This window comes from Schistocerca cancellata, chromosome 10 (genome assembly GCF_023864275.1).
Source record: "Schistocerca cancellata isolate TAMUIC-IGC-003103 chromosome 10, iqSchCanc2.1, whole genome shotgun sequence".
In the NCBI taxonomy this organism is placed as follows: Eukaryota; Metazoa; Arthropoda; class Insecta; order Orthoptera; family Acrididae; genus Schistocerca; species Schistocerca cancellata.
The window spans coordinates 2,068,154-2,094,121 of NC_064635.1; the positions used below are offsets into that span (position 1 = coordinate 2,068,154).

General features: G+C 50.1%; 1 protein-coding gene across 1 annotated transcript in view; it reads left to right on the top strand.

The window, feature by feature from the left end:
• LOC126106689 (pinopsin-like) overlaps positions 1 to 24,532 on the top strand; it is a 163,604-nt gene extending 139,072 nt beyond the window's left edge. The window contains exons 3-5 of the mRNA XM_049913066.1: positions 3,028 to 3,223; positions 7,593 to 7,725; positions 24,218 to 24,532. Coding sequence (XP_049769023.1) covers positions 3,028 to 3,223; positions 7,593 to 7,725; positions 24,218 to 24,532 — 644 coding nt within the window. The remainder of the gene's footprint in view (positions 1 to 3,027; positions 3,224 to 7,592; positions 7,726 to 24,217) is intronic.
• The last annotated feature ends 1,436 nt before the right edge of the window (positions 24,533 to 25,968 follow it).

The window sequence follows — 25,968 nt, forward strand, 5'->3', positions numbered from 1 at the left end:
CCGGACGTGGAGAATATTCTCGGTCGTATTAAGGAGATGCCGGCCGCTGTGGCCGAGTGGTTCTAGGAGCTTCAGTCCGGAACCGCGCTGCTGCTACGGTCGCAGGTTCGAATCCTGCCTCGGGCATGGATGTGTATGCTGTCCTTAGGTTACTTAGGTTTGAGTAGTTGTAAGTTCTAGGGGACTGATGACTTCAGATGTTAAGTCCCGTAGTGCTCAGAGCCATTTGAACCATTATTAAGGAGAACAGTCGGAACAAACATTCCAGTGTAGATACCCAAGTACTCGAACGTACCCGCGCAAGGAGTTCTTCACAAATAAAATTCGTTCATAGGCGATATTATGCGATAATGATGTCTCAGGTGTTAACAAAATTAATTTTATACTTTTCTCAACAACTCTTTCGGTGGAAGTTTTTACGGGGTCCAACAGAACGGAAATTTGTCAATGACAACACCTTTTATTACACTTAATGAGCAGTTTTGCACCACTTACGGTACTTTATTTTTAATCTCGTTAAAGTCTTATATTTTCACAGAAAAAATGTATCGCGCACGTACAGTGACAGTGTTAACATATATTTTTCAGTCAAAATGTGTAAATGGTTCTGTTCTGTCAGTACGCTGAAATAAAAAATTAATATATTTTTCTTCGAAATTTCTTGTAACGTCAATTTTTTTATTTGTTTTTTCGCAGCAGAAGACCAAATTTTCTTTTAGAAAGTATTCCATGGTACTCTAAACTAAAAATATTCGTGTGTAATATTTTTTTCGGGATTTTTTTCTAACGTTTGAAATTACCACTAACTGGCATTGCTGTGAGACAAAGCTGAGGTGGCTATTTTCGTGACGGCCGGAACAGTCATTGGACGTCACCTGAGTGACAAGTCCACTGGGACATTTCGACCCTCCTAAAGCTGCCCAGGTCGACTGTTGATGACGTGACTGTGAAGTGGAAACGAGAAGTAGGAAACGCAGCTAAGCCGGAGCCGGGCTGAGCCAATGTACTGACAGACGGGGACCGTCGAAAACTGCAGAGGGTGGCTGCACAAACAGTCTCGAAGTCAGCAAATCGAATGACTCGTGACGAGTTCCAGTGTGCTACTATCCGCAGTTCAGCTAGCGCTATGACCGTGTGTAGGAGATAGGTGTAGAACTGTTGCGGAGCTCCCCATATATCACACGTTGCTCTTTGTCCTTGGAGTCTTTCGCGGCGGCATACATGAATATAACGTTCTCGGTTTTCCAGCAGCGCCAGTTCGAATAAAATCCTCGAGCTTTCGATGGCCATTTCCGCCATCGTCGTCAGGAGTTCACTGACTGCCGGTGCTACGCTACACTACGCAAATTCACGGAGCATCGTACTCTGGTGTGTTGTAGGGTGAGCGGACCACGCCTTTCCTACTTCTGCCTTAGTGAGTTGGAAGTTGTCCTCTCGTCGGAATCTTCCTCACGGTTGCACAGCCATGGGATCACCACTGTCTCCAGCAGTCGCAAATTTCTTCATGGAGCACTTTGAGGAGCAGGTTCTGCAAACTGCGACATTACGGCCGTCTTGCTTTCTACGATACGTTGATGACACCTTCCTGATATGGCCTCATGGTGAAGATATACTACAGCAGTTCGTCAATCACATGAATGTTGCCCATCCCAACATTACATATACTGTCGAGATGGAGAAGCACGGCAGGCTATCATTCTTGGATGTTTTGGTTGTGCGAAGGGCATGAGGCCAGCTTGGTCATTCACTATACCCTTAACCAATACACACTGATCGGTACTTGAACGGTAATAGTTACCACCAGCCTGTAAACAAGAAAGATTATCTCTGACGACGACCTCCTACAGTCTGATTTGCAGAACTTAAAACGTGTTTTCGGGGAAAATGGACACAGTAAAAGAGACAAACGCTTTGAAGGGCCGCCGACGAAAGACACCAGGTGAATCACTAGAAGAGGCCAAACGGACTATTCCTGCTGCCATACTGTTGAGCAACTAGCAGTTAGTTAGGACGTCTGCTGCAGAAACATGGGCTAAGACCAGTGTTCCGGCCCGCCCCCAAGATACGAGAAATGTTGCGCCCTGTTAAAGACGACATTGCTCTTAGTGTCCGGCGTGTATGGCGTACCCAGTGAATGTGGCAGCATGTGTATCGGACAAACAATTCGCACGGTTGCGGAGCGTTGTACTGAGCAGAAGCGCCGTATAAAACGAAGGGAGCTTGACAAGTCGGCCATAGCGGAGCATTGCCTAGAAAACGAACATAAAATACATTTCGAAAATACAAAAGTGTTGGCCTATGCGTCTACATATTGGTACTCCGTTATAAAGGAAGCGGCCGAGATTCGTTTAAACAACAATAATTTCAACAGGGACCAGGGACACACACTCAGCAGGGCATGAGGGCGGGCGTTGGACATCGAAAGAAAGCAGAGACAGAGGCGTGACGCGGGAGCGGCGGTTTCAAACGTGGCGCCTGCCCCTGGCGCCCCCTGACGTCACAGGTGCTGCTCCGCTCGCTGCCCGGGTCGACTTACGCGCTCGCGCCACGTTGTAGCGATCTAATTGGCTGGTGAAGATGCCATCAGACCTATATAGACGAGAAACCGGAGCAGCCCCAGCAGTCAGTGAACTTCTGACGACGATGGCGGAGATAGCCATCGAAAGCTTTAGGATTTTATTCGAATTGACGCGGCTGGAAAACCGAGAACGTTTTATTCACACGTTTCTGTAGTCAGTGCTAAGCAACAGGTGAGGTCGTGTGTAAGGACTGGCCACTGGATGACAGGGATGGAGTGATATGGGGTGACGAATCACGTCACACGGTGTGCAATGTGGCGGTAGGGTTTGGGCTCGGCGAGTTCTCGGGGAACCTTACCTGGCCGCCATGTTTCATGGTAATAGCGATGTACAGAGCTGGTGGTGTTGCGGTGTGTGTACATTTTTCTCGTGTGGTTCTGGTGCTGCCCCGGCCTGCGGGCCGCCTGCTGTGCCCATTCCGTGACGCGCGCCCGCCTGTGTGCTGCAGGCATCTCGAGCATCGCGACGCTGACGGTGCTGGCGTTCGAGCGCTACGTGATGATCTCGAGGCCGTTCCAGGCGCGCCGGCTGTCGCGGCGCGGCGCCGCGCTGCTCGTGGCCGCCATCTGGCTGTACTCGCTGCTGCTGACGGCGCCGCCGCTGCTCGGCTGGGGCGACTACGTGCACGAGGCGGCCAACATCAGGTGAGAGTGGGGGAAGCTGGGGCGACTAAGTGCACGAGGCGGCCAACATCAGGTGAGAGCGGGAGAGGCTGGGGCGACTACGTGCACGAGGCGGCCAACATCAGGTGAGAGTGGGGGAAGCTGGGGCGACTACGTGCACGAGGCAGCCAACATCAGGTGAGAGGGGGGAAGGCTGGGGCGACTACATGCACGAGGCGGCTAACATCAGGTGAGAGTGGGGGAAGCTGGGGCGACTACGTGCACGAGGCGGCCAACATCAGGTGAGAGGGGGGGAGGCTGAGGCGACTACGTGCACGAGGCAGCCAACATCAGGTAGGAGCGGGAGAGGCTGGGGCGACTACGTGCACGAGGCAGCCTACATCAGGTGAGAGGGGGGAAGCTGGGGCGACTACGTGCACGAGGCGGCATACATCAGGTGAGAGCGGGGTAAGCTGGGGCGACTACGTGCACGAGGCGGCATACATCAGGTGAGAGCGGGGGAAGCTGGGGCGACTACGTGCAAGAGGCGGCAAACATCAGGTGAGAGCGGGGGAAGCTGGGGCGACTACGTGCACGAGGCGGCCAGCATCAGGTGAGAGAGGGGGAAGCTGGGGCGACTACGTGCACGAGGCGGCCAACATCAGGTGAGAGCGGGAGAGGCTGGGGCGACTACGTGCACGAGGTGGCCCACATCAGGTGAGAGTGGGGGAAGCTGGGGCGACTACGTGCACGAGGCAGCCAACATCAGGTGAGAGCGGGAGAGGCTGGGGCGACTACGTGCACGAGGCGGCCAACATCAGGTGAGAGTGGGGGAAGCTGGGGCGACTATGTGCACGAGGCAGCCAACATCAGGTGAGAGGGGGGGAGGCTGAGGCGACTATGTGCACAAGGCAGCCAACATCAGGTAGGAGCGGGAGAGGCTGGGGCGACTACGTGCACGAGGGAGCCAACATCAGGTGAGAGGGGGGGAAGCTGGGGCGACTACGTGCACGAGGCGGCATACATCAGGTGAGAGCGGGGGAAGCTGGGGCGACTACGTGCACGAGGCGGCAAACATCAGGTGAGAGCGGGGGAAGCTGGGGCGACTACGTGCACGAGGCGGCCAACATCAGGTGAGAGAGGGGGAAGCTGGGGCGACTACGTGCACGAGGCGGCCAACATCAGGTGAGAGCGGGAGAGGCTGGGGCGACTACGTGCACGAGGTGGCCCACATCAGGTGAGAGTGGGGGAAGCTGGGGCAACTACGTGCACGAGGCAGCCAACATCAGGTGAGAGCGGGAGAGGCTGGGGCGACTACGTCCCCGAGGCAGCCAACATCAGGTGGGGGGGGAAGCTGGGGCGACTACGTGCACGAGGCGGCATACATCAGGTGAGAGCGGGGGAAGCTGGGGCGACTACGTGCACGAGGCGGCAAACATCAGGTGAGAGCGGGGGAAGCTGGGGCGACTATGTGCACGAGGCGGCCAACATCAGGTGAGAGAGGGGGAAGCTGGGGCGACTACGTGCACGAGGCGGCCAACATCAGGTGAGAGCGGGAGAGGCTGGGGCGACTACGTGCACGAGGTGGCCCACATCAGGTGAGAGTGGGGGAAGCTGGGGCGACTACGTGCACGAGGCAGCCAACATCAGGTGAGAGCGGGAGAGGCTGGGGCGACTACGTGCACGAGGCGGCTAACATCAGGTGAGAGTGGGGGAAGCTGGGGCGACTACGTGCACGAGGCGGCCAACATCAGGTGAGAGCGGGAGAGGCTGGGGCGACTACGTGCACGAGGCGGCCCACATCAGGGGAGAGTGGGGGAAGCTGGGGCGACTACGTGCACGAGGCAGCCAACATCAGGTGAGAGGGGGGGAAGCTGGGGCGACTAAGTGCACGAGGCGGCCAACATCAGGTGAGAGCGGGAGAGGCTGGGGCGACTACGTGCACGAGGCGGCCAACATCAGGTGAGAGTGGGGGAAGCTGGGGCGACTACGTGCACGAGGCGGCCATCATCAGGTGAGAGGGGGGGAGGCTGGGGCGACTACATGCACGAGGCGGCTAACATCAGGTGAGAGTGGGGGAAGCTGGGGCGACTACGTGCACGAGGCGGCCAACATCAGGTGAGAGTGGGGGAAGCTGGGGCGACTACGTGCACGAGGCAGCCAACATCAGGTGAGAGCGGGAGAGGCTGGGGCGACTACGTGCACGAGGCTGCCAACATCAGGTGAGAGGGGGGGAAGCTGGGGCGACTACGTGCACGAGGCGGCAAACATCAGGTGAGAGTGGGGGAAGCTGGGGCGACTACGTGCACGAGGCGGCCAACATCAGGTGAGAGAGGGGGCAAGCTGGGGCGGCTGTCAGCGGAGTGCTGGAATGGGGCAAAAGTTCGTGCCGTTTCTGTTTACAGTGTTGGTGTTCCACTTACTACAAGTTTATTTATCGAGTGTCATTTTGTATTTGTAGTTCAATGTTGTTATTTGAGTTTGCATATTGCCATGTTATCGTGTGGAGATAGTGGGTGTATTACGGCCCCCTGCTTCCCGGGATTTGCGAAATTACGAGTTGACAATGACCGTGAATTATGATTTTTGACCCGCGTCGGGATAAGGCATCCGAATCCGAAGTAAATAATGATTATTCTGCGGGAAACAGGAGATGTTATAACTTGATCGTTATTGAATGAGTAATTTCAATAACGATCGGTAAATGAAATAATGGGAATAATTTGGAAATAAATTTTATCAGTGGAAATTTTGCCGAAAGAAATAATCAAGTTGTAAAATCAATTAAAAAGTCGGTCGCCAGCTCAACTGATGAGCGACAGTACTGTTAAGTACCTGAATAATTGTGTCAAAAATAAAGTTTACCTGTTTGTAGCGCACCAGGTGGAATGGGAACTTTTACGTAAGTGCTGTGTCAGGTTCAGTAGTCATACAAAACAGTATTATAACAATCTAACTAAACTTAAACATTAATGGTTAACTTTCAATAAGTATTTTGATAGTTATTTTGTTCATAATTTGTCTGCTAAGTGCAATGCTGACAACACAGATAATTATCTATCGAGATTTTGAATAATGGACTGTCATTCTGTCTTTAAAATTAGGTACTTTGCACAGTTCAATCTACCGATAATGAAATATATTGCCAATAATTGATTAACTATGTTTTGAATGATAATAATTCATTAATTGGGGGATTGTCAGGTGGAATAAGCTTTATAGTTTCATAAAATATTCTTGAACTAACTTCAGCTGAATATGCATTGAAATAAATCTTAATAATCAAATTTATTACATCAGTCTGTTATTTACTGCGGTTGGCGTAAGCTTATTAAGTGCAACAATTAACTACGATAACCAGACTGAAATTTACTCTTCACCGTCTATGCAAATAATTTGATAATTAACATATTTTCTCTTGATAATAGCGTGATACACTCGGTTCAATAAGGTAAAGATCGGAAGGAACCTACTTGGTGTTATTGTCGGGTGGAATGTAACTGCAACACTTCGATTATAAAGTGCTTGTTATTAATTGTTCAACTTCAGAGAAAGCGCAGTCACTGGCAAGCCTTCTACAACTTTATCCTACGAAAATTTCGTAGATCTTACTTCCCTCGTTGTCGGTGGATCGACGGAAGTCGACGGCAGCGACACAATGTGGCAGCGGGCTTTTACTGTTGCGACGTGGGCCCACAGTGCGCTTCACATTTAAGCCCTCGTTTGTTCAGCACTATGCCCATTAATCCATAATAACTTGCCCGGCCATGCTTCCAGATATGCCGACCATTACTTAGATCCACACACTAGCCGTTAGATGTAACACAGCTAGGACTAGCAGCACTCGACTGTACGTCTTACTCCGAGCACGGCGTCACTGCTACTACTGCCCGATGGCGCGCTCCCGCGCCCAGCGGCACGACAAAACAATCTCTCTGACTTCAACGTTAACTAAATATGCCCTGACTTGCCAGTGTTAAAAGTCTCCTATTTTTTAGAAGTAGCTGCTGTTTGATTCTTCGCAAACATTGGCTCGTATTTCGCACACAGCCGCGGTCTCGAAAGCGTCCGTTTTGACAAGACAGCGGCAAGGAAGTTGGAATTGATAGTGAGAAACTAAATTTTATTCGTGGCAACAGCAGGGCAGAAATACAGCATTAGAGTACCGGCAACGCTATAGGACCGAAAAGGCATTTTGCGAATAAATGGCACTCTGAATTTTTCCATTTCCCCTGTTCAATTCCTTGTATATGTATAACATATATTGGAGCAATGGATCTGTACGGCACGGGGCCACATACTATCTCGTATACCACGCCGAGCGCACGTGCACACCTATTGTCTCTCCACAGAGCGACTAGTTACGTGAGTGCATCCCGTTAGAGAGACCGGGCGTCTTTTTGTTCGGCAGCTGCTCGGTGAACTGGGAGAGCCGGACGCTGGGCGCCACCTCCTACATCGTCTTCCTGTTCGCAATGGGGCTGGTGGTGCCGGTGGCCGTCATCAGCTTCTCCTACCTCAACATCGTCCGCACACTCAAGAAGGTGAGGCCGGCGCTGCCGTTTGCAGTGTGTCTGCATTTTTATGAATTCTTCCTAGATCGAAAACTTTGAAATAAAGTAACTTTTGAAATACATCATTTGCAGCAAAACTAATTAATACCAAATGATCAGAACAATGAATTTCATATTCTGAACAAATAGGTTTTACATTTGTTTGTAAATTCATGTCGTGTGCTCTCAGATAACGGAGTCTATCATGATATAACAACAAGAAAACAAAAAAACTAGCATAAACCTCAGCTATTGTAACTAACCGTGCAAAAGACTAAGCAGGATAGCGAGGGGCTAACCCTGCTTTTTTCCAACGGCATCAATGTGCCTGTGGATGTCTACTGCTCTCTGCTGGCAAATTGTTACGAACTGGAGTAAGAGACGAAACCAAACAGCAGTTTGATGATACGGATATTTTCCACAGATATCTTCATAGATTGTTAATAAAATAGTCTGATTAATATAGACTGCCTCACACACACAAAACGAAGCACCCAGAAAGGAAGGAGCAAACGAAACGAAATTTCACGGGCTGAGAGGGTGTTTGACGTTTGCGGCGATTTGCAGTAGGATTCTGGAACGTACACTCCGTTCGAACATTGTGGGTCACCTCGAAGAAAGCGATTTATTGACAAACAGCCAACACGAATTCAGAAGATATCGTTTTTGTAAAAGACAACTAGCTCTTCATTCTCACGAAGTAATGAGAGCTATCGAAAGAGAACGTCAAACTGATTTCACATTTTTAGATTTGCAGAAGGCTTTTAACACTGTACGTCACCAGCGACTTCTAATGAAACTGCGTGCTTATGGAATATTGTCTCAGTTAAGCGACTGAATCTGTGATTTCCAGTCAGAGAAGTCACAGTTCGTCTTATATGACGCAAAGTCACGAGCCAATCTGAGCCAATTGTTTGCGGATGATGCTGTCATCTACCGGCCGCGCGGGATTAGCCGAGCGGTCTCAGGCGCTGCAGTCATGGACTGTGCGGCTGGTCCCGGCGGAGGTTCCTCCCTCGGGCATGGGTGTGTGTGTTTGTCCTTAGGATAATTTAGGTTAAGTAGTGTGCAAGCTTAGGGACTGATGACCTTAGCAGTTAAGTCCCATAAGATTTGACACACATTTGAACATTTGCTGTCATCTACCCTCTTATAGAATCAGCAAATGATCAAAACGAATTGCAAAACAATATAGAAAAGATACCTGTATGGAGAAAAAACTGGCAATTTACTCTAAATAGTGGGAAGCGTGAAGTCATCCACATGAGCAGCAAAAGGAATCCCATAAATTTTGGCTACACGATAAACCGTACAAATCTAAAGACTGTAAAATCAAGTACATACTTAGGGTTGCGGTTACGAATAGCTCTAGCTGGTACGATGACATCGATAATGTTGTGCGTAAAGCAAACCAAAGACTACTATTTATTGGCAGAACACTGAGGAAATGCAACAGATCTACTAAACAGACCACCTACGCTACAGTCGTACGACATCTCCTGGAGTATTGCTGTGAGGTATGGGATCCGAATGAGATAGGATCGACGCAGGACATTAAAAAAACTTCAGAGAAGGGCAGAACGTTTTGTTCTACTGAGGAGATAGAATGCCACAGATATGATACGCGAATTGGAGCGAATTGGAGTGGCAATCATTAAAAGAGAGGCAGGATCTGCTCATGAAGTTTCGATCAGTAACCTTCTCCTCAGTGCGGGAATATAGTTTGTTGGCGGCCACCTATACAAGGAGAAATGATCACTAAAATAAAATAAGAGACATAAAAGCTCACACAGAAAGACTTAAGACTTGGTTTTTCTCGCGAGCTGTTTTAGAGTGGAACGGTAAAGAAGTAGCTTGATGGTGGTTCAATGAACCCTCTGCCAGGCACTTAACTGTGAACTGCAGAGTAATCATGTAGCTGTAGAATAGCAAGTGAAATTTACTCAGAACTTGGCAGTATGGGACTATTTGTAAGTATGAAGTTCCATCCTCTCTGACGTGGATCCTCGCTCTGTTTTATTCTACCCACATTTTGTTTCTGTGCCACTATTTCTGGGACGTCAGCCCCGTTCTCAAAGTCTCATTCTTCTAATTATCAAAACCGTCACCGAACGTGGCGTCGTCATTGTTGGCGCAGTCAGAGTTTGTGAGCAGTGCCGGCGCTGGGGCAGGGCCGTCGCCAGCTTCGCTGATGACAAGGAGACCTGAAGGTGGGGCCACCGTCCCTAAACTGTTCGCAAAGGAATGAAATATAAATAAATAAAGTAAATAAGAGCAATACACTGCAAATACTTCATCAGTTACTGACCCATGAACAGGGTGCACCCTTTAAACTGAACTCTCCCCTCCCGTGCCCTCTCACAGTCTGAGCGACTTTCACGGATGGCACAAACTTGCTAGGGCAGTATAGATCTCAGCTGCCGAGCCAATCTCTGCAAGTGCGTTTCGCCATTAAAGCAGCTCATCTGTCGCGCAAACTCGAGCAAGACGTTCGCCTCCTACAGGAGTAGGTAGACCGGCCAAGTGCAGGCGAGAAAGGACTTAGCCGGACACCTGTTCCCCGTGTAGCTAGTGCAGCGGCAGTGGTCGTCAGAATTTTTTTAGAATTCTTTTTTGTCACAGTAGGGCGACACATCGCGCCGCAACAAAAGTGGTGGGGTAACGAGCCTTCTCGAGCAGAAATTCATTCCTCACCAAACCATCATTATTGGCAGAAGCTCACCACTTAGATATTTTGAGTTTTTATTTGTAAGGTATTACACGAAATATTGTTAAGTGAAAAATAAAATAACATATTACAACTACAGACATTCATCTGACGGCTTACTGGTGGCCAGGTTTCAGTAACTAAGCTGATACTATCGCCAGTTCCATCGTAAAAGAGTCTCCTGTTTGTTCTTCTGATTTCCCGACACATTTCCTAGCCACATTCACGCCCTAGAATCTGAAACAATACCAAGCGACTACGGCAGACCATTTTCAATAGGACTTGTGCATTATTCCAAACAACAGAACAGACATGATTTTAAACAATATAACTTAATAATTCAAAATTTGTTGCAAAGGGATTGGATGGCATGCGCACAAGGTACGCACGACGAGCAACAGCAGAACCCCAGCAGCACCGTGGACAAGGAAAGACGTGCAAAGTGGTCTGCATCCGCGGCGCCGGCCTCTCTTGGCAGTCGGGAGCAGCGTGTGTCCGAGGCCTGGCGATCGTCGCAGAGCGGTGTGGATGCAGGCCAGACGGCGACGCACGTGCCGCACACGTGCAGTGCCACGGTGTCAGCAGTGATGGGCTGGTCGGCACTGCTGTGTTGCGCCGGTGTGGGCCGCCCCTCGTCGGTAGTTTGAGGCCTGTGTGGTGTCGGGACACGGCGCTCGACCTGCTGTCCAGCCTTACAGCCAACCACTCGGGCGATGGTTTCGTCTTCCAGCACGATAATGCATCAGCAGACATAGCTTATCTCGTTAAAACGTTCCTCCAGGACAAGGGAAAGGACCCGCAGTATGCGTCGACATCAACCCGAATGGCCGTGCCTGGAACCACATGAATCTGTCAGAGCTCCTTCGCAGCAGCCCTCTTCACATACTGCACTTCCTCGTGAGGACCGCTGTCGGAGAGTGGAGCAGGCTTGTGTCGCGACGCCTCGAGCTCTCTGTGGACAGCGTGAGGGCGGAGGTCCGGTCCAGTCCAGCCCAGTCCAGGTACTCCTGGCCAAGCTTCTGCAAGCCCAGCCCAACATGTCTACTTCATAAGAAGTGCAAATACTCTGGAATAGTGCTTTATAGACAACACACTTTTCTCTTTCATTCATTTTCGGTATCCAAACATAGTTTGATACAACGTGCACGCTGCTATCATCGGACGCCCATCTTCTTCTTCTTCTTCTTCTCTGCCTAGATATCCACTCCTGGACAGAGGCCTCTCCCAGAAATTTCCATGTCCATATGGATCCGTGTCGCTGGATGCCCTCTCCGACTCGCCAGAGGACGTCCGACTAGCCGGCCGAAGTGGCCGTGCGGTTAAAGGCGCTACAGTCTGGAACCGCAAGACCGCTACGGACGCAGGTTCGAATCCTGCCTCGGGCATGAATGTTTGTGATGTCCTTAGGTTAGTTAGGTTTAACTAGTTCTAAGTTCTAGGGGACTAATGACCTCAGCAGTTGAGTCCCATAGTGCTCAGAGCCATTTGAACCATTTGACGTCCGACTTTCTATTTGACTGCACCGAACGCCACGGCATCAGCGCTTTGGTCCGTTTGCACTGGTTCCTACCCAACGCCACTTCAGTCTCGCTATCCGATCGACAGACCCCTGTCTTTCACCTTAACCTTTTCGTTCTTGATACTGTGAGTCAGACCGAGCGAGGTGGCTTAGAACACTGGACTCTTTAGGTTCTCCGTGATTTCCCTAAATAGCTTAACCCAAATTGTGGGATAGTTCCTTCGAAACAGCATGTCGAGTTCCTTCTCTTCCATTCTCTGATCCGAGCTTGTGTTCCGTCTCCGGTGGCCTTGTTTGCCGAGGAAACCTTAAACTCTTCGTTCCTTCCTTTGTGTTCCTCAGACTCGCTTCAGGCATAGCTCTCTCTATTCCCCTTTGACAGACGCGGAGTCGATTTGTGCTGTTTGTTGTTTCATTGTTCCTGGCAGTTCCATGTGTCATAAACCTTTCTCTGTCACTCTGCAGAGAATGTAATCATGTTTCCGGAATGCCACGCAGGTGCGAAGCCAATTTCTCATTCATCTCTGGTGTCTGATCATCTTTTCCAAGTTGGATTTTGTGTCCCAGATAAATCTATTAATTTATTACTTCCAGAGTATAGTTTTCGATGGCAACCGTAATACTGACAGGGCTGTGGTCTTTTGAAGTTTGCTTTGGAGACCTACACCTTACAAAACATCTTTGAGTTATTGGATAGTTGTTGACAATCCGTTTGTGTCGCTGCTAAATAGGATAATATTATCAGCAAAGCGAAGGTGATTGAGATGTTTTCCATCTGTGTTGATACGAGTACCTTTCTTTCTCCAGGACAGACGCTTGAACACATCCTCCAGAGCCAAGGTGAATAATTTGAGTGAGATTGTGTGTCCTTGTCTGCTGCCTGTTACCACGGGAACCTTTCTAGTGATCCAGTCTTCTTTTATTTTCACATGCAGTACATCTGCAGCCAGCGCGGATTCTGTTTATCTGACTCCTGTCTGTTGTCCTTCACTGTCTGGGGTACCTGATGGAATACGGATTTTTATTCTTTTTAAAACCAAACAGCCTCAGTACATCAAACACCCGAATTTAAGACGTCGATAAATACTGCAGTAATTACGTTCTCTTCCAAGTTCACCGTTTAGCACCACGAGTACCACTTCCTGCGCTTTTCTCTGCGCGTGTGTGTATGTTCGGTGCGTGAGGTCATGTGTGAGACACTCTCCATTATTCATGCATTTAAAATTATTTTCCGCCATCGGACAGTTCAATCGCAATACGTGCACTCTCCATGTGTTGTGAAACATACAATAGGCTCTCTTACAGCATTCACGCAATCTAAATGCAAACAAAAGGAGAAAAGGAATTCCTTGGTGGGCAGACGATTTTAATATAAAAACGAATTCGTTAGGAAAATACACGATATCTGTTGCCTGCAACATTTGTTTCCCGGGTTTCAGTAATAATGTAATTCTTTCTGCAAAGAATTTCATTATCTACTTTTATAAAGCGTAGGTACAAACAGATGAATTTGTATAGTGACTCAAATGATCAGTACAAACTTATATGCTTTGACAATGCTTGAAATGACAATGGCGGCTGAATACAGCGGTACGTTTTGCATAAAAATCCTGTTGTCCGACAATATTTAAGCCTTGAAAAAGTGAGCTTTGTACATACTTCTTTTTTTAAAAAACTTCGATCTCTTGAATAGCACGTATGAGCGTTATAAATCATGGGTTATTCCACCGTTCACCTTTTTCTTTATGTAAATTTAATTATTATTTTTTTTCGTTTGAAATTCACAGTGTTTCATTGGGCAGTCAGAATAACAAAGTGTGCTACAGAATAATCAAAAGTATGTAAGAACCAGTCGAGATGGCCGCCCCCGGTAGCTGAGTGGTCAGCGCAACGCAATGTCGTACCTAACGGCCCGGCTTCGATTCCCGGCTGGGTCGGAGATTTTCTCCGCTCAGGGTCTGGGTGTTGTGTTGTCCCTATCATCATAACTTCAACCCCATTGACACGCAAGTCACCGAAGAGGCGTCAACAACTCGAAAGACCTGCACCAGGCGACCGGTCTAGCCGACGGGACGCCCCGGCCACACGGCGTTTCCATTTACCGGTCGGAATGAGGAGTAAGTTAAGTGACTCAGTATCCTACATCTGCAGCCAGAAAACCACCTTACGGTGTGTGGCTGAGGGCACTTTGCGTTCCGTTGTCAGTTCCCCCTCTTTCTGTTCCAACCGTGAATGGCTCGTGGGATGAGGTGCGAGTGAGCTCGAGTCTATTTCATTTTCCCTTTGTGGTCTTTTCTCGAGATGTACATAAGAAGAAGAAATGTAGTGGTTGATTCTTCTGGAACAGAATTTTAATACTAAGCCCCATTGCGATACACAACGCCTCTCATACAACATCTGCCAGTGGAGTTAGCTGAACATCTCTGTGACGCTTTCACTCTTGCTAAATGAAGCCGTGACGAAAAGGGCTGCCCTTCTTGGGACCTTGTCTACTTCTTCCAGCAACGCATCTCGTACTGATCCCGACACTGGCGAGCGATATTCAGTTTTTGGTGGAAAGGAGGTTTTGTAGGCAGCCTCCCTTTCTTGGTGAACTACATTTCCTGAAGATTTTTCCAATGAATTTCAGTCTAGCATCTGCCTTACCCGCGATTACTCTTAAATCGCTCTGTACGCATGCTCCTAGACATTTTATGATTGTGATGTTTCCAATAGTTGTTCTGCAGTCGTGTAGTCTGCCTGTTTATGGGCAATACGTTACATTTGCTTGTGTTTGGGGTCAGCTACCATTTCCTGCACCAACCGTGTGTCCTTTGCAGATGAACAAGCGACGTGGCGCAGTGGTTATCACACTGGACTTGAGTTCGGGAAGTCGACGGTTCAGATCCGCGTCCTGCCATCCTGATTTAGGTTTTCCGTAAATTCCCTAAATCGCTTGACGTAAACACCAGAATGGTTCCTCTGAAAGGGTATGGCCGACTTCCTTCCCCATCCTTCCCTAATTCGATGGGGCCGATGACCTTGCTCTTTGGTCATCTCCCCCGAAACAACAAACCAACCTATGCAGATCTCTCTGCATTTCGCTACAATTGTTTAGTGTCGCGACATGTCTGTGTACAAGAACATCGTCAGCAAAAAACCTTACGGAACTTCCGACTACATCTACTACTTCTTAAAATTCCGCCCGCGGTATCTGAGTTGTCAGCGTGACGGAGTGTCAATCCTAAGGGCCCGGGTTCGATTCCCGGCTGGGTCGGACATTTTCTCCGCTCAGGGAGTGGGTGTTGTGTTGTCTTAATCACCGTCATTTCATCCCCATCGACGCGCAAGTCGCCGAAGTGGCGTCAAATCGAAAGACTGGCACCAGGCGAGTGGTCTACCCGACGGGAGGCCCTCGTCACACGACATTTCATTTCATTTCACTTCTTAAAAAACGTCATAGTCGCCGTTGGCTGTATCAAATATTTATTATTGCGATTGCAATTTCGGCCTTAGGGCCATTTTCAAGTAACATTGCAAAAGTTACCTTTTTAGCTCGCTTTGCTGCTGCAGATTTCGTCTTAATTTTGACATTGACATAATTAGGAGTTACATCGTTTGCTGTACATTTCTTATTACATTTTATACAGCAGCAAAGCGAGTGCAGTGTTACTTGAAAATGGCCCTAAGGCCGAAATTGCAGTCGTAATAATAAATATTTCATACAGTCAACGGCGACTATGATGTCTTTTAAGAAATATTATACGACTGTGAATCCCAACCATGAGAAGTTAATTATATCTACTATGTTTCTGCCCGCGCCGTGGTGTCTGTCGAGTCTCCTAAGTCTGTTCCTGTTCGTTTCAGTTTTGACAAGAGTACGCGTCGTGTGCAACCTGGCTCCTTAGAAATTCACGATTGGTTGGCTGATGTTATCCGTGTTGCACCTGATCAGGTAGACACTGTTTACTTTGATTCTGATTTGTATGCATTCTTTGTGAAGTTTTATGATCCCGTTCAAGTAGAAAGACTTCTCTCCCGGGTTGGTTCTAAAGTGTTGTTAAAAGATGTCGTGCGACTAGAGCCTCCCGTCGCGTAGACCGTTTGCCTGGTGCAAGTCTTTCGATCTGACGCCACTTTGGCGACTTGCGCGTCGATGGGGGATGAAATTGTAATTATAAGGACAACACCCAGTCCCTGAGCGGAGAAAATCTCCGACCCAGCCGGGAATCTAACCCGGGCCCTTAGGATTGACATTCTGTCGCGCTGACCACTCAGCTACCGGGGGCGGACTAAAGTGTTGTTTACACATCGCGATGGTTCCGTTAGTCAAGTCCTCCTTTAAAATGCCGCACCCGAGTATACTCCGGTTAGAGTTTATAGCCTTCCTCCTGGAGTGGACGATTCATTTCTTAAAACAGCGTTACTTCCGTTTGTAGTCATACGGCATATCCGATGGGAACGCTGGTCAGCACAACGTCGCTTCCAGTGTTATAATGGTATCCGGACTGGGGACGTGTGCGTCGAAAAGAATATTCCTTCCCACTTAGCTCTTTGTGGTTGCCGAATTCATCTTACGTACACAGGGCAAGAAGGAACTTGTTCTCTCTGTAACGAAAACGGACGTCTCAGATCTGATTGCCCGGGCTGTGCTACTGTTCTGACGTGGTCTTATCAAAAAGGTCTTCATTTAACGTTAGCAGACATAGTAACTTCGCAGTCAGCTGTCAGTCAGTCTCCAGCTTTAAGCGATGTCGGGACAACATTACCCCCTACCCCACACGAATTTCCGCCGTTACCGACGCGTACACCCCCTGCGGGCCCGAGGGTAAGAATAGGCCCGTGGTATTTCTGCCTGTCGTAAGAGGCGACTAAAAGGAGTCTCAACTGTTTCGGCCTTTAATGTGATGGTCCCCATCGGGGTTTGACCTCCATTTTTCCAAATTCAACAGAGGTACGAGCCTTTTGGGGATGGACACCGTACGTGGTGCCCCGTCAGTCCTCTGTGCCCTAAGACCTTGCCACTCTTTATCGTCTTGGTGTCGTAACTACACCTTCCATCCCTCATTTTGGGCATACACACCTGATGGATTGCGTAAGTTACATCATTAGTGCGTCACCATCTGTACCCACGATACCTATGGACTTCCCATGGCACCCAAAATCCAGCACAGTAGCCAGTCCGTTGTGGTGGGGTCGTCATGTACCCTCTAGGTTGTAGCCCCCTGACTACACAGGAATCGTACTGCCGATGCCTGAGCTGACACCTCCCCACGTAAGCCAAGGAGTAGATGCTCGTCTCTCTGGGGCATCAGGACTCCCAGCAAAGGCCATCCTACCAGGTGGCCTTTGCTGTGGCTGGGTGGCGCCCGTGGGGAGAGCCCCTGGTCGGAGTGGGTGGCATCGGGGCGGATACCCCGCAATGAAGCGGGTGAAGTCTCAGGTGGTCGCCTGACCGCCAATGTCTCTCAGCGTGGTAAGGTGGAATTTAATGCTGTGACATATAACCCGAACTCGTTCCCTTCCCTCGCCACACCATGGGAGGAACGCAGGGCTGCGGAAAGACAGGAGCCGTATTCACCGCGATACCTTGTGTGCAGCAGAACTGATGAGGATTCATTTTTGGGGACTAAGCCTCTGTTCTTTGTGACCCATCTTGAAGATGTTTGGGGAAGTGGTATCTCTTTCCAAAATGCGGAGCGGGGCCATTTTGATACAAGCAGCTTCCTCTGCACAGTCAAGGGCGTTACTCGCCTGTGAGAAGCTTGGTGACATACCCGTTAACGTCACTCCCCATAAGTCCTTAAATTTGGTCCAGGGGATTATCTTTCATAAATATCTTCTGCTACAGTCTGATGACGAGCTACGGGAGAACCTGGCACGACGAGGTGTACACTTCGTTCGTCGTGTCTTTAGGGGACCCAAGGATAATAGGATCGCTACCGGTGATTTCATCCTGGCCTTTGAGGGCGACTGCTTGCCCGAGAAGGTCAAAGTCATGATCTACCAGTGCGATGTCAGCCCCTATGTCCCGCCCCCTAAGCGATGCTTCCAGCGCTGGAAATTCGGACAAATGTCCTCCAGATGCACTGCCAGCCCCACGTGTCGAGATTGTGAAGGACCTTCGCATCCCAATGCTCCGTGTGCTCCACCTCCCACCTGCGTTAACTGTGGGGAGCATCATTCTCCCTGCTCGCCAGACTGCGCAGTCTACCAACGAGAGCGGAAGATACAATAAATTAAGACCCTGTACAATTTAACTTACCAAGAGGCGAGGAAGAAATTAGAACGGCTATGTTGAGGAGTTATGCTATGTTGAGGAATTATGCTGCTGTAACACTGCCGCCACCAGTTCCTGCAAAGACTCCTTTCACAGTTCACCCACCGAACAGTCACGTTACGCCTGCCCCACCAAAGGTGGGGGCCACTCTCTCTTCCACTACTCCCAAAACACCCAGTTTGGGAGCAGTGCGCCCCGCACGCCCAGGGACGTCAGTCCCCACCTCTCAGCCAGAGAGGCGACAGCCCTCTCCGGCTGCTCAGCCGGGGACGCAACAGCCTCCTCCGGCCTCACTTGTTCGGAAGAGATCCCTTGGGGGAGTCCCTTCCAAGGACTTCCCCAGTGTCTCACTAGCCAGTGGCTGAAGAAGCCACCAGCTGCTGGTCGAAGGGCTTCACGCTCTTCGTCTGTTCCTGATAATGCGTCAGGAAAGCCCTCCCAGCATGCAAACCCTCCTCCCAAAGACAAGAGAGAGAAGAGGAAGCTCTCTAAGAAGGATAAGGACCCAGTGGTTCCCGCACCACTGCTTCCTGTCAGCTCAGCCTCTGAGGATGAGGTCGAGCTCTTTGCGTCCCCTGATGACTTAGATCTCGCCGTCTCCTCAGAAACTATGGACGTACCGACGTCCGTCACTCAGTCAATGGCCGCATGTGACCCTGCAAAGTAATTTGCCTTTTCAGTGCCTGCATGCCCCTACAGGACACGCTTTGTACGAGCCTCCAGTGGAATCGTGGCGGTTATTTTAGCCATCTACCTGAGTTACGTCAGCATGACACCTGGTTTATGCATTGCCCTCCAGGAAACCTGGTTCCCAGCAATGCGGACCCCTGTCCTTCGTGGTTACATGGGCTATTACTGTAGCCGTAGCGTTTACAACAGTGTGTCAGGTGGAGCCTGCGTGTATGTCCTTACATCTGTATATAGTGCACCCGTGCCCCTTCACACATTATTGGAAGCTGTGGCTGTCCGCGTAAGGACTACCCAGGACATAACCGTCTGCAGTGTCTATCTCCCTCCAGGTGGTACTGTCTCCCTGACTGAATTGGCTGCACTTGTCACCCAACTTCCCACGCCTTTTCTTCTGATGGAGGATTTTAACGCCCACAATCCCCTGTAGGGTGGAACGAAGATTACTGGCCGAGGCAGAGATGTCGAGACTCTCCTCTCCCAACTCGACCTCTGCCTGTTAAACACTGGCGCGGCCACACATTTCAGTGTGGCGCATGGCACGTTCTCGGCCATAGATCTGTCGTTGTGCAGCCCAGGGCTTGTACCATCGGTCCACTGGAGAGTCCATGACGACTTGTGTGGTAGTGACCATTTTCCCATCTTCCTTTCACTACCCCAGCCTCGCTCCCATGAACGCTTGCCCAGATGGGCATTTAGCAAGGCAAACTGGGAAACGTTCTCCTCTGCTGCCACTGTTGACTCTCTCCCTCACGGTACCATCGATGTGGTGGTTGAGACACTGACTGCAGCGATTGTTTCCGCTGCGGAACGTACCATTCCTCGTTCGTTAGGGTGCCCTCGGCGAAAGTCAGTGCCTTGGTGGTCTCCAAAGATAGCTGAAGCCATTCAAGAGCGTCGGCGGGCTCTTCAGCGACATAAGCGGCACCCGTCTTTGGAGAAACTCATTTTATTCAAACGTCTCCGTGCTCAGGTCCGGCGGCTCATCAAAAGGCGGAAGCAGGAGTGCTAGGAGAGGTACGTTTCCACCATTGGTTCCCGTACTTCACCCTCCCAGGTGTGGATGAAGATTCGGCGCATCTTTGGATTGCAGCACTCTACAGGTGTCCCAGGCCTTACCATCAACGGGGCGCTATCCACCGATGCCGATGCAATCGCCGAGCATTTCGCACAGCACTATGTTCGGGCCTCTGCGTCGGGGAATTACCCGCCCGCGTTTCGCACGCTGAAACGCCGGGAGGAAGGCAAACGGCTTTCTTTTGTTTCTCGCCACCCTGAGGCGTATAACGCCCCATTTAGTTTGTGGGAACTCCAAAGCGCCCTGGCACAGTGCCCCGATACAGTCTCTGGGCCAGATGGCATCCACAATCAGATGCTCAAACACCTGTCCCCAGACTGTGCAGTGTGGTCTTGCCATCTTCAACCGCATATGGGGCGATGGTGTCTTTCCGTCGCAGTGGCGAGAAAGTACCATCATTCCGGTGCTAAAGCCTGGTAAGGACCCGCTTAATGTGGGTAGCTATCGGCCCATCAGCTTGATAAATACTCTGTGCAAGCTACTGGAACGTATGGTGAGTCGACAGCTGTGTTGGCTGCTCGAGTCTCGGGGTCTTCTGGCTCCGTGCCAGAGCTGCATCCGTCAGGGCCTTTCCACCGCCGATACTTTGGTCTTCCTTGAGTCTGCAATCCGCACTGCTTTCTCCAGGCGCCAACACCTCGTCTCCGTCTTTTATGACACGACGTGGCGGCACCATATTCTCGCCACGTTGCACGGGTGGGGTCTCTGGTGCTCTCTCCCCATTTTTATTCAGAATTTTTTATCTGTTCGGACATTCCGCGTTTTAATTGGCACATCCCATAGTTCACTTCATATCCAGGAGAACGGCGTTCCACAGGGCTCTGTATTGAGCGTGGCCCTTTTCCTTGTGGCCATTAATGGCCTTGCAGCAGCAGTAGGGTCGTCTGTCTCACCCACGTTATATGCTGACGATTTCTGCATCTTTTTCAGCTCCTCCACCATTAGTGTTGCAGAATGTAGGTTGCAGGGAGCCATGCGCAAGGTGCAGGCGTGGGCCCTAGCCCATGGGTTTCAATTTTCTCCTGCGAAAACTTGTGTTATGCACTTTCGTCGGCGTCGAACTGTCCATCCCCACCCTGAGCTCTATCTTCAGGATGCCATGCTCAGGGTTGTTGACACTTACCGTTTTCTGGGATTGCTGTTCGATGTCTGGCTTACTTGGTGGTGGTGGTTAGTGTTTAACGTCCCGTCGACAACGAGGTCATTAGAGACGGAGCGAAGCTCGGGTTAGGGAAGGATTGGGAAGGAAATCGGCCGTGCCCTTTCAAAGGAACCATCCCGGCATTTGCCTGAAACGACTTAGGGAAATCACGGAAAACCTAAATCAGGATGGCCGGAGACGGGATTGAACCGTCGTCCTCCCGAATGCGAGTCCAGTGTGCTAACCACTGCGCCACCTCGCTCGGTGGCTTACTTGCCTTCCACATATTCGTCAGCTCAAATGTCAGTGCTGGCAGCATCTGAATGCCCTTCGCTTCCTCAGCAACACAACTTGGGGTGCAGATCGTAATACGCTGCTGCAGCTCTACAAAGCCCTCATGCTGTCCCGACTGGATTATGGGAGTGTGGCGTATGGCTCAGCGTCGCCCTCAGCGTTGCAACTGCACCAGCCCTGTTAATAGCCTACTTGCTGAGGCTGGGGTTCCTCCACTTCGCATTCGGCGTCAACAACTGTTAGCCAACTATGCTGCCCACGTCCATTGTTCGTCCCGTCACCCTAACTACCGTCTCCTTTTCGCTGATGCGGCAGTCCATATCCCACACCGGCGGCCGCGATCAGGCCATACGATTGGGATCCGTGTTTGGTCACTCCTTTGTGAACTCGAGTCTGTGCCTCTTCCATCTGCTTTTCAGGTCCACCCACATACACGACTTTGGTGTATTCGTCGGCCGCAGCTTCGGCTGGATCTCTCACGATGGCAAAAGGATTCAGTTCCTCCTGCAGTCTTGCGCCGCCAATTTCTTGCTCTCCTCGACGCATCCCATGACTCAGAGGCTACCTACACGGATGGCTCGATGGTTGATGGCCGTGTGGGGTACGCTTATGCTCATGCGGACTATGTAGACCAGCACTCCTTGCCGGAAGGCTGCAGTGTTCACACCGCAGAGCTAACAGCCATTTTTCGTGCCCTTGAGCGTATTCGTACCAGCACTGGAGCGTCTTTTGTCATTTGCAGTGACTCTCTCAGTAGTCTACAGGCTCTTGACTAGTGCTACCCACGCCATCCCATGTTTGTTGCCATCCAGGAGTCCGTTCATACTCTTGAACAGCGTGGACGTTCAGTGGTGTTCATATGGACCCAGGGACACGTTGGGATAGCGGGAAACGAACTCACCGGCAAGTTAGCCAAGGAAGCTACCCGCAAACTGACGTTGGAGATCGTCCTCCCGGCAACTGATCTCCGATCGGTGTTGCGCCGTTGGGTCTTTGAGATGTGGAGAGACGAATGGCGCACTCTGTCTGCACCCAACAAGCTGCGGCGAGTAAAGGAGACCACGAATGTGTGGGGTTCCTCCATGCGGGCCTCTCGCAGGGATTCTGTTATCTTCTGTAGGCTGCGCATTGGTTACTCTTGGCTGACGCATGGTCATCTGCAGCGTCGAGAGGACCCCCCTCATTGTCGCTGTGGTGCAACCATGACGGTGGCCCATCTGTTGTTGGAATGTCCTCTTTTAACCGCTCTCAGGCGAACTTTTAATCTCCAGGGTGATTTATCATCTCTTTTAGGTGACAATGTGTCTATGGCAAATCGGGTTTTAAGTTATATTCGCGCAAGCGGCTTTTATAGGCCCATTTAATTTTATTACATCACCCTCTTTTGAGCTGTATATTTTAATTCGTTTTGTGTTGTAATTCGACTCCACCCTAATCTTTTAGGCTGGAGGTTTTAACGTGTTGCAGAGTGGGGCTCATCCTTTTATTCTCGTGATCAGCCAGCTACGATCCTCTGCTGTACAGTTTTAATTCTTTCTGCCTTTCTTCTCTATGTTGTTTTTGTTGCTGTGCTCCATTTTCCATGTTGCTTTATTATTCACCATTGGGGTTTTCTTCCCCTGGAATTTTTCTCTTGTACTTCCCATGACTAATGAATGGTTTCACTGTGCTGTGTGTGTTTATGAAACAAGGGACCGATGAACTATGCAGTAGGGTCCCTTTAATCTTCAAACCAACCAACCAACCAATCAACCGATTCTTCCAATTATTCTCAGTCTGGCAACTGCTTTACCAACGATCAACTTTATTTGATCATTCCATTTTAAATCACTCCTATTGCCTAATCCCTGATAATTTATGGAATTAACTGCTTCCAGTTGCTGACCTGCTATATTGTAGCTAAATGATAAGGTATCTTTCTTTCTATGTATTCGCAGCACATTGCACTTGTCTACATTAAGATTCAATTGCCATTCCCTGCACCATGCGTCAGTTCGCTGCAGATCGTCCTACATTTCAGTGCAATTTTCCATTGTTACAACCTCTCGATATTCCACAGCATCATCCGCAAAAAGCCTAAGTGAACTTCCGATGTTATCCAGAAGATCAGTTATGTACACTGTGAATAGCAACGGTCCTACGACACTCCCCTGCGGCACACCGGAAATCACTCTCACTTCGGAAGACTTCTCTCCATTGAGAATGACATGTTGCGTTCTGTTATCTAGGAACTCTTCAATCCAATCACACAATTGGTCTGATAGTCCATATGCTCTTACTTTGTTCATTAAACGACTGTGGGGAACTGTATCGAACGCCTTGCGGAAGTAAAGAAACATTGCATCTACCTGGGAACCCGCGTCTATGGCCCTCTCAGTCTCGCGGACGAATAGCGCGAGCTGGGTTACACACGATCATCTTTTTCGAAATCCATGCTGAGTCCTACAGAGTAGATCTCTAGTCTTCAGAAAATAACTGTGTGCATCTGTGATGCGGTCCACCGCCGCGCCCCTGCCACAGCGGTGACCACTGTGTATTATGGCGGGTGTCCGGTTTTCACTTGACTGACCTTTATACTGATCCTTCGAGCACCAGATCCTTTGAATTATACTGTGGTCCCACAGTATTTCTATTCCCGGTAGTAATTTACGTATGTAGGAAGTGTGCTCCGTATTGCTGCCAGAGTTCCGCAGCCGCGCTGGTCGGTTGCCACGGCCCCTCCACTGCGTGCCCCGCCGTGCCGGCAGCGGCCCGCACCCCCTGCCCCGGTGACAGGCGGCGCCCGCACGCTGTTGCAGAACACGCTGCGGTTGGGCCGGGCGACGCGCGCCGAGTCGCGCGTGGCGCTCATGGTGGCCGTCATGATCGCCGCCTTCCTGCTCGCCTGGACGCCCTACTCGGCGCTGGCGCTGCTCATCGCCTTCGGCGACCACCGGCTGGTCAGCCCCGGGCTGGCCGTCGTGCCGGCGCTCGTCGCCAAGTCCTCCATCTGCTACAACCCGCTCATCTACGTCGGCCTCAACACGCAGGTACGTCGCGCCCCGGCCTCCCGTGGTGGCGCGCCGGGTCCACAAACACTCTGCGGTGCACGCCGCGCGGGACAAGTTAACTGACTTATTACACCAGCCCACGACACCAGACACACTGATAATGTGATTAGGGAAAAAACTGAATTAAGCGAAAACAGAACAGTGACAACACGAATTATTTGATTACAGGAAATCTTTTAATGCAGGGGAAAATGATTTTAAACAAATATCGCGGACAAGACTAATGCTATTAAACAAAAGTTAATCGTATGCAAAAACCTACTTCAAGTTAATGGCTTGGAAAATTTGTCGCAACTTCTGGACCAGACATGACTACCTTCGTTCCAGTCACTGAAAAATGTCGTCACGAGTCCTCAAAGAGATCTGAAGACGTTGCACGTTTAAGACTGATTGCGATTTATTTGTTCCCCCCAGGGGCTCAGCATTCATTTTCTGAGTACGGGCTTGGCGACCCCGGGGTCCTGAGCTGGGGACTGGTCAGCGCCGCCAGTCTCCTGTCACCGTAAACCCCGGACATGCTTCAGCGACCACCGTAACCTGCAGCGGTGGAATGTTGTGTGCTGCGGGGAATGGTAATCTTGGCTTGACCACCTGGATTTCGAGGACGGTAAACCTCTATAAAAACCCCTCAATCTTACGGTGTGCTGCGCGCCTATAAGATACATGGCTGTTGGGGTGGAACAGTCGCAAGCGAGCAACCTCTGGGGCACCTGCAACACCCCAATTGTATAAGGTTTACCTAGGCATGCGGGGTTCTGTCTAGGTGGACTTCTATTTCCCTAGCTGCTCGTGGGACCGAGATGGATCCTTCGAAATCCTCTTTTCTTTCTCCCAGCGGAAAGGGTGGGCCGCTGGAAGATTGTAACACCCAGTCTCTTAAGAGAGCTCGTGCAGTCAGTCCCCCTGACTCCGGCACTTCTTTGACAAGTCGAGTCTTCAGTAACACAATGCATTCTGGTAACCCGAATGTATTTCTCATTGTGAAACGGAAGGAGGGTAGTTTCGAGAAGGTTTCGCCCTTCTATATACAAAAGGGTTTGGAGGGAATCTGTGGCTCCTTAAAATCGGTAAAGCGCTTACGTAATGCTACCTTGCTAGTGGAAACTTCCACTTCCCAGCAAGCAACTAACCATCCATCATACTCCCCTGAGATACGAGGCTATACACTCCACAAAAAGGACGACCTGCGTGGAGAGAGAGCTAGAGGAGGCGTAGGTATTTTCGTCAGGACAGACTACCCCTCCTCGCCTCTCTCACTTACGACGACTTTACAGGCCATCGCTGTGTCTGTGCACGTGCGTCATCCATTGACTGTATGCTCGCTTTACTTGCACCCACATGATGCCTTGGAGAGTATGCCATAGACACTGAACTGCACAGCACCTTGAACTACAGCAAAGGTGTTGTGACGTGCCGGGATCTAGTTGCCATTCCCAAGGAAGAACTGCAACGTGAGTGGGCTCTGGCAGGTATCGTTGATGTTCAACATATCATGAGGA